At 41.9% G+C, this 18,985-nt stretch overlaps 1 protein-coding gene across 4 annotated transcripts in view; it reads left to right on the forward strand.

Annotated features, from left to right (window-relative positions):
• SIL1 (SIL1 nucleotide exchange factor) overlaps positions 1-18,985 on the forward strand; it is a 253,145-nt gene that overhangs the window by 155,196 nt on the left and 78,964 nt on the right. For all 4 annotated transcript variants that reach the window (XM_046668572.1, XM_046668574.1, XM_046668573.1 and 1 more), the window contains one exon: positions 15,081-15,201. In XM_046668572.1, the coding sequence (XP_046524528.1) occupies positions 15,081-15,201 (121 nt within the window). The remainder of the gene's footprint in view (positions 1-15,080; positions 15,202-18,985) is intronic.

Below are 18,985 nucleotides of genomic sequence, written 5' to 3' on the forward strand. Positions count from 1 at the left end.
TTTTCCTGCCCCATCTGCTCATAGTCATGCTGGTCAGGCCACTCTGCATTTCTGCAGGTCAGGCTGCAGCCACTCAGTGGGTCATGCTCACATGGGCAGGGCTGCCACTTAGCAGAGAGTGCTTGTATGGGCAGGGCCACTGTAGCTTGGTGGGCTCTCTTGTGGGCTGGCCTAACACCGCTTTGCAAGTGTTTGGGTGTGGCCTGGCTGCCCCCGCCTCCACTCAAAGTTGTGCTGGTCACTGCATGAGGATCCACATCCTGGTTCACTGCTGCCCAGGACACCAAGGGGGCTGCTCTCCAAGTTCCGCTGCTTCCCAGGGGTCCAGTCCACCCACTTTCAGATGTATAGCTGCATAGATCTCTCAGACGTCCTGTTGTGCTGTGAGGGAATCTTCTGTTGGTTAATGGATGTCTGATAAGTCATAACTTAGAGGGGAGAGACAAAGAGAAGAACTCACTCCGCCATGATGCTGATGTCACCAGTGCTGAGTCTGTTTTTATGTAGGGATTTGGATAGACTAAAAGCTATGCTGCTGCCGCATTAACATAAATGTTCTTTAAAAAGCAATCATTTGCAACATGTTCTTTTTGCTTAGTTTTAATCATCTTTTTATGTCAGTACAAGTTTAACCTCCTTGTTGAACTATTGTATTCCATTGAAGGGATATCCTATATTATGTAACAGATGCCCTACTGATGGATATTTGTGTTGTTTCTCATTTTTAATAATTATTGAAATGCTGTAATGAGCATTCTGTCCATACATCATTATGCACTTCTATGAATGACCCTATTGGATAAATTCCTAGAAATGGAATCTGCTGGGTCAAATGTAATGAACAGTTACAATTTTAATAAATCTTGCCAAATGCCCAAAAGCATTGCACTAATTTATATCCTTACCTACAGTGTATTAGAATGCCTGTTGCTGTGTGGCCTTACCAATATTGGCCTGCAGGCTCTCCGAGGTATGCATATTTATACGTGTTTTTGGAGAGTGATTTATAAACCACTGTAACAAACTGGTGAAAGCTATGGACCTTCTCAGAAAAATGTAATTGTATACTTAAATATTTCACATACAATTTCAAAGTCTTCACCAACTGATCTCAGGTGACATAGTTCTTATTGTTGCCTTCCTAACTACCAGCTCTCTCTTGCTTCTGCTTTGTGGACTTGGAAGCACTTGAAAGTTTAAGGATAAAGAGCAGTTGTAGAGCTATGACCAATAGTTCATCCACCAAAGCATGTGTCAGAGGTGTTAATACTCTGAAGTTCACAATGAAGTTTGATGTGTGTGGTTTACTAACAGTTAAGAGTTAAACCATGCTTCTCTCTCATTCTATTTTGATCTCTTGCTCTGTTTCTGTTTGTGCAGTTCTTAGTCTTTATCTACCTCTCTCTCATTTTCCTTATAGGTTGAGGAGTGATACTGTGGAATTAAAGCACTTTTAAAAATACGTGTTGTAATTAGTAAATTAAGTTTTATTTTACCCTGGCCCCAAGTTAAAGACTGTCTTTGCACCAGTGCTTCCCTCTGCCCCACATTTCAGAAAGAGGAAAGTGTTTGCATTTCTTCCCATAAATCTCACTTGTCTTTGTTTTGTAACATATACACAATGGACATTTACTATATATCAGGCATTCTGTTGAGCAATGTAAGGAATATAAAGATGTCCTGACTTCAAGGGGAATATAACCTAATAGGGAAAATTTGACAAATATATTTTTATAGGCTTGCTTCCCTCACTAGACCAGTGATTTCCTCCATGTCTCATTCTTGATTTCCCTAAAACCTGGCATATCATAGGTGGTCAGTAAATGCCTGTTTAATGAGTAATAAGAACCCAAACAAGTAAGAGAAAATGAATAGAGGAAGTACCATTAGAGAAGAAGAAGCAGGACACTCTGGAGATTGAAAGGAAGGAGGACAATATATAAAACTGGATGGAGTTGTTTGAGGTAGGCCATTAAAAAATGGATTTGAATTTGACAGGCTAAAAGCAAGGAAAGAGGCAGTATCAAGGACCAAGGAAAGCATGGGGTGAAAGTTTGGTCAGAGCATGGGGTACCTGTGGATGAGGGGAGATAAAGCAGAGAATATCAGGCAGGGACCTTATTGGATTAGGTGGGCCTGGAACACTAGCAGGGGTATTGGTACTTTGGAGGATAGCTGCAGAGGGTTCCTGGACCCAATTCCAATCTGTATGCGTGTGTGTGTGTAGGCTTCCCCACATCCACAAGCAGTTCTCAGATGCCAGCAGGGACCCAATAATGCAGCTGAATTCTGATACTATCGCTCTGGAGATAGAATCAGATTCCACAAGGCTCAGTCCCACAAGACTGCCCTCCACTTCAGACACCAGCTGCAAGTACAGGTTGTTACCCGTACTTCTGACCGACTGGCTATCAATCAAAGATTCCCACGACCCCTCCTCAGGTTCCATTAATTTGCTAGAATGCTCACAGAACTCAAGAAACCCTGTTTATTCACTAGATTACTGATTTATTATAAAGAATCCTAAAGGATATGAATCAACAGCCAGATGAAGAGATACATAGGGTGAGTTTCCGAACAAAGGAGCTTCTGATCTCGTGGAACTTGGGGTCCAGCAAGATGGCACATGGTAGAAGCATTCTGGTTCCCCAGTGTGGAAGCTCTCTGTAAAGAGTCTGAGGAGCTGTCCTTTTTGGGTTTTTTGGAGGCTTTGTTACGTAGTCGTGATTGACTAAGTTCTTGGCCATTGGCAATTGATTAAACCTCAACCCCCACCCTCCCCTCCCTGGAAATCATGAGGTGGGACTGAAGGTTCCAATCCTCCTATCACAGGGCTGGTTCTCCTGACAACTAGCCCTCACTTTTGGGTGGGGTCCAAAAATCACTTCATTCATGTAACAGAACACATCTTTATCACTCTCATCACTTAGGAAATTCCGAGGTTTTTGGGAGCTGTGAGCCAGGAACTGTAGACTAAGACCAAGTATATTGAGAAATATATCTTTGGTCATCTGAATGACCAAAGATATATTTCTTATAAATCACAATAAAGCAATAGCAAAGAACCACTGAAGGGTTTTAAGAAAGGAAGTGCCGACAGAGTTGTCCTTTAGGGGTGCTTTGCCTGGCTGCAAGGGCAGGAGGCATGGCACAAGGAGGGATCATGTACCTTTTTCTTGGAGATTAGATCTCACGATCTCCTAATGTTCCTTCTAGCTCAGGATGCTGGTGTCTCTGGAGTTGTGAGGGATTTGCCTTCTCTTTTATAAATTTGAAATGGGAGGTGTAAAGAAGGATGTCTTGGAGATGGCTTTTTGGGAGCTGATTTCTATCAAAGGGGATCCAGACAAGAAGTACTCAGTTGGGAGTGAATCCACTCGTGAGTGGGAGGGAACATCAAGGCCAGAACTTCAAGCACTACCTGGGTCCCTGTAGGGCAGTTGAAAGTGTGTAGCGAGTAGAGTGTATATAATCAAGTGACAGTTGCAAAGTTCACATTAGGTGCTCAGGATTGGGAGCATTAGGGGGTGGCACAGCTAGGGGCAGCATCAGCTGTTGTGACAACGGGGTGGAGTTATGGAACAGGCTACTTGTCGGAAGTATACACATCAGCAGGTTTGCTGGAGTGCCCACTTTGTGCTCAGTGGCCTGGAACATTTAGGCTTCCTTGCCCATGCTTAGGTGGGCACCTGCCAGCATAGTCCCCTGAGGAGCAGGAAGCCAGAGCAGGGTGGCTGCCTGTATAAGCTTTATGGTGCATTGTTGCAAAACTGGCTTAAGCCTGTGATTGAGTTAAGTTTGTCAGGAAGCCTGAAACCCTTCTCCCTTTTTGCTGGCTGGCATTGTTCTCATTTAAGTCCTCCCCACGTTTGCCTAAGTTATGCTGCTGGATATAGCCTCTTTGATTTCTGTTCTGATGTCTTGGGGAATGGAACAGAGACTGCCCAATCTTAAAAAGATTTGGTTTGTCTGCTGGTGGCCTCAGCCAGGGAAGGCTGTGCTGGGTTTTTTCAATGTGGCTCATTTGCTATCCTCTCAATTTGGATGCCCTGAAGGCTTCATTGTTATTGAACTGTTTGCAGCCTTAATAAGGCAGTCTGACATGAAAATTCTACAAAAATCGTGTACTCTCCTCTACAGAACTTGATCAGGTATATGCTGAGAACTATTAACAGTAAGTCTGACCATCTACCATGGCACTGGTCCCTGTCTCATAGCTGAGAAAACTGAACAAGTCACAGGGAGGCAAGAGCCAGGCAAACACCATTATTAAAAGCTCTCTGGAGTCAACCCTATGCATCCTGCATGTATTATCTCCTACTCCTTACAATGAACTCTATGAAGTTGGTACTCTGAGCCCCATTCTGTATGTGGGCCACAGAGGTTATTTTCCCAATGTCTCAGAGCTATTAAGTAGTGGAACTGGACCTGGAATCTGGGTCTTCCTTAGTATGTGCCCTCTACCACTGGCCTGGACAGCTGCCCAGGTCACCCAAATGCTAGAGGCTGTAGCTCCTTCTGCCGAAACTAGCAATGCAGGTGAAGAAAGCAAAGCACAGCACTAGTTAGTAGGTCTCTTAATAATGATGATCCAAAACTTTCAGCTAAGAGGCAATGAATTGAGGTCGTCATTACACTTTGATAGGTGAAAGAAGGCTCAGGTGACCTCACTTTGTTGTTCAAGTCACCTGTGTTTAAGGGAGGCCTTCCTGAAATGGGAGGGCAAGGACTTGGGACTAGTTGTTTCCTTGACTGGCTTCTCTACACTGTATCTCTGGCTCCATCTGCCTCTTTTCCTGTTCTGATTTGCATTCTGTCCCCTCCTCCCTCAAAAAAATAGAGATTTAGGAGTCCTATCTTTTAGAGCTAATCTGCAGAGAAATTCTGCCCTAGGAATTTTACTCCATTCACACTTATGGATTTCCTCTCTTTCTACTGCAGGGAGCCTCCACACCAAGGGACTTTTGCAGCAGGCACTGGGGAAATTATAGAGGTCAGGAGTAGCTGATACTGTTTTGAAATAATTCGTAGAACCCTGTTTGGCCGTGGAGGTAACAAGTGCTGTAAAAGAGAACAAATAGAGCCAATTATGATGTCAGGATCCTTGGGGACTAATGGGGTGGGGCGAAATAAAGATTAAAAATTAAAGTGCAATATCCTGGCACTTTGCCGTTTTAACCTCCTTATTAAATTATGACTTCTGTTTGAGGAAAATAAATGAGAACAAAGGGTATGTTTAGAATATAATCTTTGTGTTTTAAATTTGACTAATGAGTGGTTTTAGCACTTTGATTTGGTTCTCAGTCAACCTGTCTTCAAAGTGTCAATTAACCAATAAATATTATGAAAAACAAGAGTCAGAAATGGTTGCCACTCTTGCTAATAAGCTGCTAATGAAATTGTGCCTGGGTGGGAAATGCAGGCTCTCTGGAATCCCCAAGAGTCTTCTCCAGAAAATGAGCAGTAGTGAAGCTAAGCCCCTGTCCCCTCGGAAACCGGCACATTTAACTCCTTCAAGTCCAATTTGCCATTTTTTCCCTTCTCATTGTTTTAAAGTTCCAACCTGTTTCTACTGACAGATCTTGTCCTCACTGAAGAATCAAGACCAGCAGTGTATCCCAGAAGTCAGGAGCAGCAAGAAAGACTCAGGAAGCTGAGCTGAAGGAAATTAGATCCTTTCCCCTCCTCATTATTAAGTGAAGCTCATCACCAGTATTTCATGGTTAACTTCAATTATAGTGAGACTTTTAAAAATGTGATTTTATTTGACTCAGTAATTCCCAAGTGGGTTTAGAAAGCTGGAAGGAGTGTAGCTGTGCTGCAGTTTATTTCAGCTGCCTGGACTTTGGTCTCTTGGTGATTCCTTTCCTCTCCTAATTTTCCAGAGCCTTTTCTCAGTCTCCTCACCCCCAACACATAGGCATACACATGTGCACAACTGCAAATAGATTGAAGTCTGAATATATGCAAGATTTTGTAGGGTTGAGAGAGTAGGGGTGGGGTGGGGAGTATATCTTAAAAAAAGAGAAATGGCAGGAACTAGTAGACCATAGTAGTCAAAAGGGTTATTAAAAACTGGATTCCCAGCATGGGTGTAAAAACCTGAATGTTCTGATTAATGGGCTGTCTTATACCTATTAGTCTCACTTACTGGGTCTTCTTCTAAACTAGAGAGGAACATGGGACACATTTTGAGTAGAGATAGAAGGGGCACAAAGGCTAAGACAGGTCCAGGATGCCCCTTGTGGGTCCTGGGTGAAAGTAGCCCCTCTGCCCCTTCTGTTCTGTTCTTCTTTATTCTGTCCCTGGCTTTATTAAATTTTGGGGTCTGCCAGCAACCCTGGGCTGGTGGGAGGAATCACTGCATGTGCTTAAAAGTTGCCCTTTTGAGGGAAGGAGGACTGATAGGGCCATGATAAGATTCCTAGTTTTTCTGGTTAAAATACTATCATCCCATTCTACTGTCTCATTCCTCCTATTCCCTACCCATTCCCCTGGTTCATGCTTTATTATCACTGATTAGGTCAAGTATAATAGCTTTCCAACTGGCCTCCTTGCTTCTTTTCTCCCTGTTTTATATACTGAGCTCCAAATATTTCAAAGGGGGTTACTCATTGCCCCCTAAATAAGCCCACTTCTTTGCTTGTTCTCTGAAGGCTGTTCTCTGGACTTGGAACTCTAAATGTTGTTACTTTTCTTCCTCATTTACTTCATACTCCTCAGTGGCAGTGATTGATCTTGTTCACGTGGTACCCTTCCCAGTACCAAATACAGCAAGTGGCCCTCAGTAGGTGTGCAGTAAGCGTGGTAGAAAGAATGCCTAGAAGAGAGCAGACTCTTGCCCAATCCTCAATGAATGCATGCTGTCCAGCCAGTTATGGAAAGAGGATTACTGTGTCCTAGATATAGTTCCTTTGAGCCTTTGTCCTGATGGCTATTCAGAGTACCTCTCTGTAATACAGGAAATCTTCTAAGTAGCATTGCTAGTCCTTGTCCTTGAAGAGGACTGCTCTTGTGAATTTTTTATCTAGAGGTTGGTGACCAGCTGTCATCTGTCCTCCTTGAGGGCTGGGAAGGAGACTTTGGTTAGATCACAGCAGATGAGATTTTGAAGGGTGGCTCTGGAGGGTGGTGGGAGCTGTCAGGGTAGCTGTTTCATTAGGGAAACTGTGGAGTCTCTTGTTCTGAGGGGCTTTAATGCAGGTGAGGGACATCGGCCCATGCTTGGAAGCCATGCCAGAGAACACTTCTCAGGCCCTTCCCAGATTCTAGATTCTGTGACTCAAAGTGAAAAATCAGTTTGGAGAATATTTTTATTTTTTCTCATTTCCTCATTGTTTTGTCCTTTTAGAAAATGCATAAATATAACTGCAGTCCAGACTGGTTCACTATATGCTTTGCTGTTTATAAAACAGTCTCCATTTGTGTTTCCCTGCCAAAAATAATAACATTAAGCATTGGGTCAGCACCCTAGGGAGGTTTGTGCACATTTTTTTTGTTACTGGTTCAGTTCAAGTCCTGCTTTGGAGACAGGATAGATGCTCATCTGTGTGAGTCAGGGATCTTGCCAGAACTTGTCTGGGGGTTTTGAATAAAAAAGCTGGAGGAGAGGGCTGTGGTAGTCATGGCAACCGGGCCTGTAAAGTCTCAGCTCTGACCAGCCCTGGTTAGGAGCTTGGGGGCCCCAGTGAGGTGAGTGGCTTTGCTTCCTGTTCCACATTTCTCCTATTCCCTCTGGTCTGGGGAATGGGGGCCAGGGGCTGGCATTCAAGCTGACCTTTCTGGAGGCCTACTGTGTGCCTGGAGCTGAGCCTGAGCTGTGGGCTCAAGTGATTGGTCCCTGCCCTTCAGAAATGCAGCATAATCAGGGATTTTTACTCGTTAAACATGCCTACAGGACTTGATAAATAAAATGTCTTTGTTTCATCCTGGTTGACATTTACCTTTTTGGGGCTGTGTTTCCTGAAGCACTTTTTTCTTCTGAGCACTGACACAGTGTTTTCTCATTTGTTCTTCATAACAATCTAACACATTAGGAAAAGCAGACATGATAGTTTTCATTTGACACATAAGGGCATGAAGATTCAGAAACAAAAAGGAATTTGGCTAAATTCACCCAGCCCTCAAAGACAGAGCTGAGTCGGTAGCAGAGTTCCAGGGATCATGGTCGCATGGCCAGCTCTCGTGTGAACAGGCCATGCCAGGGCAGCACTTGATTTTCTGCCATTGCATCCAGGTATGACTTGAAAGAGCCTAGAAGTCCCTGGAGGGTGAGGTTTCTGGCAGGGGCCTACAGACGACACCCAATACCTCTTACCCCTCCCAAAGCTGTGTAACTACCAAGGCATCTGATCCCAAGGCAAAAACGAGAGCACTGCAGCATCCATCTCAGCTGGCCCTGTCTCCTCTGAAGCAGGGCAGTCAGGCTGCACAGAAGCCGCACTATGGGCACTACCCGAGGAGCACCCTGTCACTGTGAGTCTAGGAGGGGCAAGTTTCTAATCACTGAGCATTGGGATGAATTGGGACAAAGACATGAGTCAGGCAAAATTTGTCGATAGGTGAAACATCTTTTCCAATAGTCACAAATTGGCTGTGGGCTGAATTCCATTTATAGATGTGTTTTGTTTGGCTTTTATATTTTAAAGTTTGAGTGCTTTTAGAAGGGGCATTTTTCTCAGCCCTCACCACTCCCTGTTGTCTTATAGATGGCCCTCCTTACTCATCTCTCATATTTGCCTGCCTCCCATGGGTGCTGGAGTTGACTTCTACCTCTTGGTATTATTTCTTACCTGCCCTTCACAGAGGTTCTTCTTGCCCAGGTGCTTCATGGCCTCAGGCTTTCTTGGCCATTTTCTTCTTTCCACCCGGCCCAGAACTGTCCTTCTGGGGCTGTGTTTGAGCTCTGAGCTTAGCTCTCTTTCCTGGCCCCTAGAAATACTTGCTGTCATCTTGGACTGTATCTGATAAACTAACTGCTGTTCTGGGATTCAAAGGGAGAGGGTACTGCTTTATCCAAAGAAATGAATTTTTTAAACAACTTTATTGAGATAAAATTTATATTCCCTAAAATTCTCTCATTTAAAGCTACAATGGGAATAATTTTAAAATGTTGGTAGAGTAGATGGGTGGTTTCCAGACTATGGTGTTTCATGGAGCAGAAAAACTTTAAAAGAAAATTTGGGGGACCAAAGGCCAACTTTTTTACTTTGTTGAGTTAAGAGCCTTAACATGGAAACAGCCCACCATCATCCATCATCATTGTTATATCATTTTATAAAAGGACATTTTAACACTAAAAAGATGGAAACTATGTAATTTCAGAAAAAAGAGCTATTCTTTATACTGAACACTTAACTTCCTTGTTTCAGGACCATTGGAGTGAATTGCCACAATAAACAAACTACCTTAAAACTCAGTTTAAAACAGCAGTAATTTCTTTTTGTATAGCTCTGTTTTAGAGCTATAGTAATAGTTCACATACCCTTCAGATGCCCGCCAAATAAACAATTAAATCAACCAGGATGTACAGGAGTGGGAACCACAAAATGAAATACAGACACTAACAAATTAACCAAGTATTACAAATTAATAACATAATCATATTATCAGGGGCTGGAAAGAAAAGAACTAACCTAAGTGACTTTGTGCAATGATATCTTGAGTAGATACTATAAACTAAAGACAGATAGTACTGTAAAACTAAAGACAAAAGTACTGTGTATAAATACTGTAATCTAGTTTGGTAAATGTATTTCTCATAGGGGTATGGGCTAGCAATTTTGAAACTACTTTATATGTATAGTAGAATTGAACAGTAAATATGTATGTATATGGCAGATAACAAGAGCCAGGTTACTCACTGTTGGAGAAAGAAGTTACAAATAAAGTGGGAAAGTTACAAATAACTCTGTGACATTAGATTGGAATTGGAAATATCAGTATAAACTTCTAGCTTTTTTTTTTTTTTTTGAGGAAGATTAGCCCTGAGGTAACTACTGCCAATCCTCCTCTTTTTGCTGAGGAAGACTAGCTCTGAGCTAACATCTGTGCCCATCTTCCTCTACTTTATATGCGGGACGCCTACCACAGTATGGCTTTTGCCAAGTGGTGCCATGTCTGCACCCGGGATCCAAACCGGCGAACCCCAGACCACCAAGAAGTGGAACGTGTGAACTTAACCACTGTGCCACCTGGCTGGCCCCTAAACTGCTAGTTTTTAATAGACATACAGACAAATAGATACAGAAATATAGATGTGTATATATGCATATATGTAAACACATAAATAAATTTCTGAGCTCTATCCATTGACAGGGTCTAGAAGCAAGGATACCCTAGTAGTAATGAGCACACCTAGCACCCAGATCTTGGTTTCTAAATACGATTCTTTAATAAGAGAAACTAGGGCTTCTTGAGAAGTAGTTGATTCCAGAACTGGGGAAGGAAAATACAAGATGAACTTGGAACATCTTATGGAACCAGAAAGTAAGGAAATACTTGAAAAAAGAAAATGATGGGGGGAAGGGACTTGTTAAAGGAACACAAGAGCCAACCTGAAGGAATTCTTAATTGCCAAAGCTGAAACAATTTGAGTAACAAAGTAAATAATGATAGTATTGGATTATAAGTCATAGAATAAAATATCCACAAGTCCATACTGGTATGAATAATTAAATAGGTGGAGGAGTGACAGTTTTGCTTGCAGTGAAATTTCAGTTAATGTGTAAGGAAGGAAGGAAGCAGAAAATTGCCATTCGACCCTCACCACAGTGGTTATTGTTGTAGACGGATTCCTCTAATGGTTTCGTTTGAGGAGAAGAGGGATGATATGTATAATCTCAAAGTATTTCTCCCATTTTCTTTTAACAATTCAGTGTTTTTTAGTATATGCAGAATATTGTACAACCATCACCCTATTTAATTCCAGAACATTTTCATCACCCCAAGAAGAAATCCAATACCCACTAGCAATCACTCCCCATTCCTCCCTTCCCCTAGCCTCTGGCAACCACTAATCTATGTCTGTTGATTTGCCTATTCTGGACATTTCATAGTAGAGGAATCATGATATGTAGCTTTTTGTAGCCATCTTCTTTCACTTAGCGTAATATATTCAAAGTTCATCCGTGTAGTATTCCACAGTATGGATATACCACATTTTGTTTGTTCATGCATCAGTTGATGGACATCTGGGTTGTTTTCACATTTTGGCTATTATAAACAATGCTGCAATGAGCATTCAAGTACAAGTTTTTGTGTAAATATATGTTTTTGATTTTCTTGGGTATATACCTAGGTGTGGAATCACTAGGTTCATGTGGCAACTCCATGTTTAGTTTTTTGAGAAACTGCCAAACCATTTTCCTTAGCTTGGTAGTTGCTGTGATTTTTGTTTACTACAGTAGAACAGCTCAGTAGAGACTACTTTTATTAGTTGATCAAGGCCAGTACCACCAGTAACATATTGACATCATGAACTTTGTAATATGATGTGCTGAGAAGAACACTATATCATTTCTGTGGTGCTTCTGTCAAGGATGTATGACCTCAGTTTAACCATGAGAAGATGCCAGACGGTCCTGAAAAACTGCTCAGTATTCCTCAAAGCTGTTAGAGTCGTGAAACACAAGGGAAGACTGAGAAATTACTGCAGACTACAGAGACTAGGGAGAAATAACAACCAAAGGCCATGTGGTATCCTGGAACGAGAAAAGGACATTAGTGGAAGCACTGGTAGGGTCCGAAAAGGATTTTTAGTTGGGTTAATAGTATTGTTAATTTCCCGGTTCTGATAATTGTCTGTGGCTCTGTAAGATATTAACATTGGGAAAGCCTGTGTATGTGATACATGGAAATTCTCTGCACTATTTTTGCAACTGTTGTGTAAGTTTAAAGGTAGTTCAAAGTAAAAAGTTAAAAAAGAAATCCAGTCTTTTATTCTTACTCACGTGTCTGCAGATCAGCTAGACCTGGCTGACCATGGCTGGACTCACCTGGGCTTGGTTCCAATCTACAGTTTGGGTTCAGGTCTGCTCCATGGGTCTCTCATCCTCCTTGGACCAGAATGCCAGCAGAGCATGGTCTTCTCAGAGTGATGGCAGAATTCCAAAAGACAGGCCAACACACAAGTACATTTCAAACCTCTGTGGCAAATTTGCTAACATCCCACTGGCCAAAGTATGTCACAAGACAGGTCCAAAGTCAAGGGGTGGGAAAGTATGCTCCATCACTAGTAAGAGGGACTGCAAGATCAGATGGCAAAGGGTGTGGATACAGGCAAGGGGAAGAAAATTGGTGACAACAATGCAGTCTACCACAGATTCCCCGCACCCACCTTGGAAATATAGGAGTTGTTACCTGTATCTTGGCCTGTGATTGAAGTCAGTGACAGAGAGTCCCAAGAGGAGTCAAAATTCATACGATGTGGCCTTGTGTAATTTGGACAGAACTTGTACTTAATATAGACAGAGATTCCTCATGCATGGGTCTGACCCCAGTCTTGAGTCTAAGCCAGTGGTAGGCAAACAGACACTGTAGGCTGCAGGCCTCTTTGCCTTTCTGGATCCCTGTCTTATTTTCTGCCTGTCCCTTTGCCCTCCACCCCCTAATCCAGAACTCTTTACCTGCATGTATCTTGTGACTCTTTGCCTCTGCTCTGCTCCTCTCAAGTGTTCTGATCCCTTCACAGAGGCCCTAGAAGGATGCAGGTCAGATCACTCTCTCTAACTTGGCCTTTTTCCCAGTGGGGTGGAAACATTTGAAATACTATAGTTTCTGCTGCCTCTGCCACTGCTGCTGCCATGGCTGGTTTTGTGTATTTTAAATGAGTGTAACCTGCATTTTAAGTTAATGCTATTGTAGTTGCTCTTGCCCCCTGTGGTGGCTTGTGTGAAGGGAGTAATTTTGGAATTTTCCCCAAATAAAATAAATTGATTCACATTAACATCCTGGTCTCTTCCTTGGCCAGCTTAGCACGATATAACCTGTGATGTTTTGAAACTTATAAAATCATGTACTTTTTTCTTTTCTGTTCCTAATTTTGATCAAAAGTCTGAAAATTCAAAATGCTATTTTTATTATTACTAGTATTAGTGCTGTTACTACTAAAAATAACTACTAACATGATTACTATTTATTATGAATCTACTTGCCCTAGTGGAAATCCTTGTTGGCCTTTCCATACACCTCTAGATCAGCTAGGATTTTCTCTCTTTCGTTTCTGATTTTTCACTCAACAAATGATTATTGAGGCCATGTGATAGGCCCTGAAGATAAAATGGTGAGAATTTATATTAACCAGATAAATAAAAAAACTAAAATATAACTGCAGATTGTGGTGAGTGCTATAAAGAAAAGGTTCATGGTACTGTGAAAGCCTTTAGGGGACAGCTGGATCTGGTCTGGGAAAGAGAGGATGCTTCTTAGAGGAAGTGACTCTTAGCTGGGATTGGAAGGATGAGGAGACGGAGGCTGGGGTTAGAAAGAGGATTCTGGGCAAAGGGAACTGCAGGTGGAATGACTCCATGGTAGGAGGGAGCATGGTTCTTTCATGGAATGGGAAAAGACCAGTGTGGCCTAGAGCATGGGGAACGAGGAGTAGACAAGTTTGAAGAGGTAGACAGGGACTAGATACTAACAGGCCTCATTGACCAGTGTGAGGACTTTCATCTTTATTCTAAGAACAGTAGGAAGCCATTAAAAGCAAACCAGGGGAATGACATAGTCAGGTTTGTATTTTGGGGGAAAAATAAATCATTCATTGTAAAGAACAATTGGATTGGGAGGTAGGAGTAGATAGGGGAGGCCAGTTGGAAGGCTATGGCAGTGTCCAGAAAAGAAATGATGATGGTTTGAACAAGAGCAGCAGTGGGGAGAACAGAGAGAATGATATGAATTCAGGAGATATATAGCAGAAAGAATCTCCATGTTTTAGAATAGATTGGATATGAGGGGTGGTAAAATAGAGGGAAAATCAAGGGTGACCTGCTTAGCATTCAGCCAGGAAGCATCAGCAAGGCGGTGCTATCGCCTGACAGGAGAAAGTGGAGTCAAAGTCAAGTGTCAAAGCAGCATCTCTGCTTCTAGACTTCCAGTCTCCTGAGGAGCCCTTTCCCTGAAATTCTCTATCCCTGTGGCCATTAACATTCCTCTGTATTCCTAGAACCTACCACAGTGGCCTGGTGTATAGAAGTTGCTTGGTAAATATCAGTTGCACGAACAAATAAGTACAACATTCCATTTGTAATATGTGATCTTGCACAGTTGCTTTTTAACTACCTGTGGGTAATTTTATACAATGTGCATGGATAGCCCATCCATTTGCAACACTTATTTTCCCAGCTAGTGGATTAGCTTTCTGAGATAGGTGGGTGTAGGTTTTTAGTTTCTCTTGGTTCCAGTCTCTGCCTCCTTGGCTTGCTATATCCTCCTGCCTTCCAATCTTGTCCTTCCTTCTCCTGTCTCAAAACATTTTTAAATGCCACGAATTTTGTGTGTCAAGCTCTGGCCTAGGAGCTGGGGAAATAAAAAAAGAGGAGATAAAGTCCCTTTGCTCAGGGAGGAGAGAGCATCATAGAAGGAGCCTGATTAAATAGATAAGAGTGGTGAAGTGTAAGCTTGCTGGAATGGCAAGCTGTTTGGAGTTCTATGGGAGTGTCAGAGGAGAGGCAGGAAGGGTGTCATGGAGGAGGCAGTAACATGGCCATGTCCTGAAGGGTGAGTAGGTATTTGCCATTCACCTACTGCACATAATAAAAAGGCTTATTATAGTTCAATTTAAAGAAAACAGAATAGCTTAAATATGTAGGTTCTAACTGGGAGACACTGGTCTCTGGATTGCAGATACCCTTTCTCACCTTGCCTCATTCCCTTATTCAATATGGATTATCAAAAGGAGAATATGTGAATGGTGTGTGGGTGTTAGAGAGAGAGAGATGGATGGATGCAGGTAACTGAACACAGCAGAGTCTGGTCTTCATGAACTAATTAAGTCTTGTTGGCTTATTAGCCAACCATTCCATCACTGTGTCTCTCCAAGGACTGTATACCTCATGAACCTTGTCTCTTCTTGGCTTTAGGTCAGGCTGTCCCTGCAGGATCCCATGTGCGGCTGAATCTCCAGACTGGGGCAAGAGAAGTGAAACTCCAAGATGAAGACAAGTTCCGAAATAATTTGAAAGGGTCAAAAAAGGGCAAAAGGTACAGTGTTAACCCTAGGGACTGGGAAGCTGACAACATTGATTTTTGTAGTACTGAATGTAATGACAATATAATGTTTCTTACTCAAACTCATGTGGCTTTTTAAAAAAGTTTGAAATTTAATAGCCTAGAATTTGTGATAAATCTGTCAGGGTTTTATGGAAGTTTACTTCTACAGTATTTGGAAAGAAATAGTTTGCAGAGCAAATTGATACTTTAAAAAAGGCTGTGGGGGGAATGCTTAACCTGCTTTAAAAATGAAGCTATTTTTCCTGGTACTTTAAGAGCACCCCTTTGAATCCCAACAATTAATGTGCTGATTACAGATGAGTCATCTATTCATTAAAACAGCCCTGTTAGGCCTTCTGCTTTGCAGTAATACTTCCTTGGTGAACAATAAAATTGCATTTTAAAGTCTTTAATTCAGACTAACTTTTCCTCTTGTTAGTCCTTATTAAAACAGGGTTTCTTGTAGTATAAAAGTTTTCCAGTGGTAAGAGATTGCCTTATTTTTTAATAACCAGTTTAGATTATTTGATTTTGGACAATTCCTAGTCTCTGTTTGCTGTTCTTTGTCTTGAATTTCCAAGTTTCTTTTGCTTGCTGTTTCCTGCATGAGGGAGAGGGAGGTTGAGGAACAGGATTGCAGGGGCTGCTGGAACTGTGCAGTCTGGAAGGTCAATATAAATACCAGCCATGAAGTTTCATATGCAGGGACCAGCAAATTATGGCCTGTGGCCATACTGGGACTACTGTCTGTTTTTGTATGGCACACAAGCTGAGTTGCTTTTAACATTTTTTAATGGTTGGAAAAAAACAAAAAAGGAATAATATTTCGTGACTTATGAGAATTACGTGAAATTCAGATTTCAGTATCCATAAATAAAATTTTATTGGAACACAGCTATGCTGATTCATTTATGTATTTTCTATGGCTGCTTTCTTGCTACATTGGCAGAGTTGAGTAGTTGGGATAATAACTATAGGCTCACAAAGCCTAAAGTATTATCTGGTCATTACAGATAGTTTCTTGCCCCTGTTCTAATACGTATAAGTATTGGGAATCAATCATGGATTGAGTGCAGTTAGTGTTACTCAGTCCTTGGATTTTTATTATTTTAACAATATTTTGCAGTTAGATATGAAGCAGAAAGTGACTTTAGAGACCCATTTCTTGCCTAAGTCTTTTTCTTAAAACACTAGGCAAGAGGTCATTCAGCCTGTCCATGTGCACCTTCAGTCATGTGGCACTCACAACCCCACAAAGCAGCCTTTTCATATTTGGGCAGTTTTCACTGTTGGAAAATTTGACTTTATATTGTGATAGATAAGATAAGGAGATATTTGTCCTCCTTACAGTCACCCAAAGCTGAGAAGGATCTTTATCTTCCCCCATCTCTCCAGATAGGCCTTTATCTGGAGTGACCCAGGTCGTATGATGATTCCTTCCTCACAAGCATCTAAGAAAAAATCAAGTCTTATTGTTGTAGCTCCTGCCAACCTCTCTCCATCTGCAGCACACATATACACACATATTTCAGTATCTCAAAGTACTTCAGGAAGTCTTTTCTCACATCTAAGCCCTGCCTTATTTTCTAAATAAAAAGTCTGTTTTTTTCTTGGTTTAAGAATATTGAGTTAAGAACTTGATTAATTTTGAGTTTTTATTTGTTAGTTTTAATACTGTGGGAAGTTATTTCTCCAATACCTGACCATAAATCATCAGGAGGAACACTTATTGCTTTGTCTGTTGCTCATATCTTTTTAGAATAGAAAGCAGAGTCATCCATGTGGTCTGTAGCAGACACATCATAACAGAGAAATATACGTCCCCACTCTTGCCTCTTTACTTTTCTCCTTTGGAATGTTTAGAGGACTCTGCCCTGGAGTGGCCTCCAGGATATGCTGGACATGTCCTCTTCCTTCTCAGCATTTATAGCCAGTGGCAAACCTGTCTGAACAGAAGCCCAAAGACATTGACAAGTTGTTGCAGGTGTTCACTGCCTGGAGCTCGGTGAGTTTCTGGCTGCCTTTGCTGGTGACTTCCTCTTCCTGGAGTGGACCTTATCCTGTGCTTCTCTAATTCTACTTCACAGTGTCTTCCTGGCTCTTTAGCATTAGAATGTGAACAGAGGCCAAAGGGCAGGCTAATTTCCAGAATTGTTACAGTGTGTTGCTTATCTACTATTTATTTTGGGGGAAAAGACCCATAGCTTTCCATCAGATTGTCACAGAACTTGGTGATCTCACAGAGTTAAGAGTCACTGGCTAGCTAGAGAGATGAGGATAGTCCATTCAGCCTAATCCATGGCAACCATTCCACTAGTCCTGCTGGATGTGTGACTGGCCACACTGCTACCTAGAGCCACGACGCCTGTGATCTCTAAAGCCTGGGACAAGGCCCCTGACTCTGTCTTGTCCCAGAGGGTTCTCCTGGCACTGCCTGACTTTAGTATACACTTGGCTTCCAGCAGCAGGTTTTCCTCTTGCTTATTTATGGATTAGGCCCTGCCATCTCCACTGATTTTAGTCCATATCCTTGTCTGCATCTCTACAGTACATCTCTCTTTTTGCCTTGGAACAACCAAGCATCTTTGAATCATCCTTTTTTTTTTGGAGGGATGAAGGACAGTCTACATCCAAGTTGTCCCATCTTGGGTTGAGCACTGACCATGGTACAATATGCTATAGTAGTTAAGGGAGTAGGCCAAGGATAGGACTTTTTACTTGCTCCATTCATTCATTTCACAAAAGACCTATTGAGTGGCTATATTCCAGGCATTGGGGTTACAGTAGTAAACAAAACAGACAAGTTGACGGCCTTATGGAACCTGGCAGGCAGGAAAACAGGTAAATAAACATAGAAGTAAGGTAATTAGAGACTGTAATAAATACTAAGGAGGAAATAAACAATGTGATAAGTCTCTGGGGGAGGCCACTTTAGACAGGATGGTTTGGGAAGGCCTCATCGAGATGATATTTGAACTGAGACCTGAAGAATGAGAGGGATTTAGTCAAGCAAAGGGTTAGTTTTATAGGTTTAGAGTTAGAGCATTCCACGGAGAGGGAACAAGAAGAGTCCCTTTGTCAAGGAAAGGCTTTGTCAAGTTCAAGAAACAGAAAAATGATCAGGATGACTAGAGAGTAAGAGAAGGAAGAAGACTAATAGAAATGAGATTGGAGAGGTATGAGGGGCCAGATCATGTGGAGTTTTGAGAAGCATGTTGAGTGTTATTCATTTAACTAGAATTATGATGGAAAGCCATTGGAGGATTCTGGGTGGGAGAGTGATTTAATGTAATGTAGTTTAGCAAGATCACTCTAGTTGCTGTGTGTATGGAGAATAGATTGAAGGTGGACAAAAGAAGCAGCACAGAGACAGTTAGGATGTCATTTCAGTAGTTAGACAAGACATAATGGGGAGTGGATGAATTTGGAGATTGAATCTGGAGGTTGTGCCAACAGGCCTTGCTTATGATTTAGATGTAGAGGTTGAAGGAAGGTGGTTAGGGGGAGGGATTCAGGACAAAGCTTCATTTTGGGATTTGTGCATCTAGGTGCTTGGAGGTACCATTTTTTGTACCATAGAAAAGATTGGGAGAGGGACACATTTATGGGAAGAACCATCAACCCTATGTAATAAGTTTCAGGTGACTGGTAAACATTCAAGATCTAAGATATATCAGTTAGGTAGTTGTGTAAGAGTCTTGCTGGTACATGGGAGAGGTTTGGGCCAAAGATGTAAATTTGGGCATCATTGCTTTATAGATATTTAAAAAGAACT

This window comes from Equus quagga, chromosome 7, assembly GCF_021613505.1.
Source record: "Equus quagga isolate Etosha38 chromosome 7, UCLA_HA_Equagga_1.0, whole genome shotgun sequence".
NCBI lineage: Eukaryota > Metazoa > Chordata > Mammalia > Perissodactyla > Equidae > Equus > Equus quagga.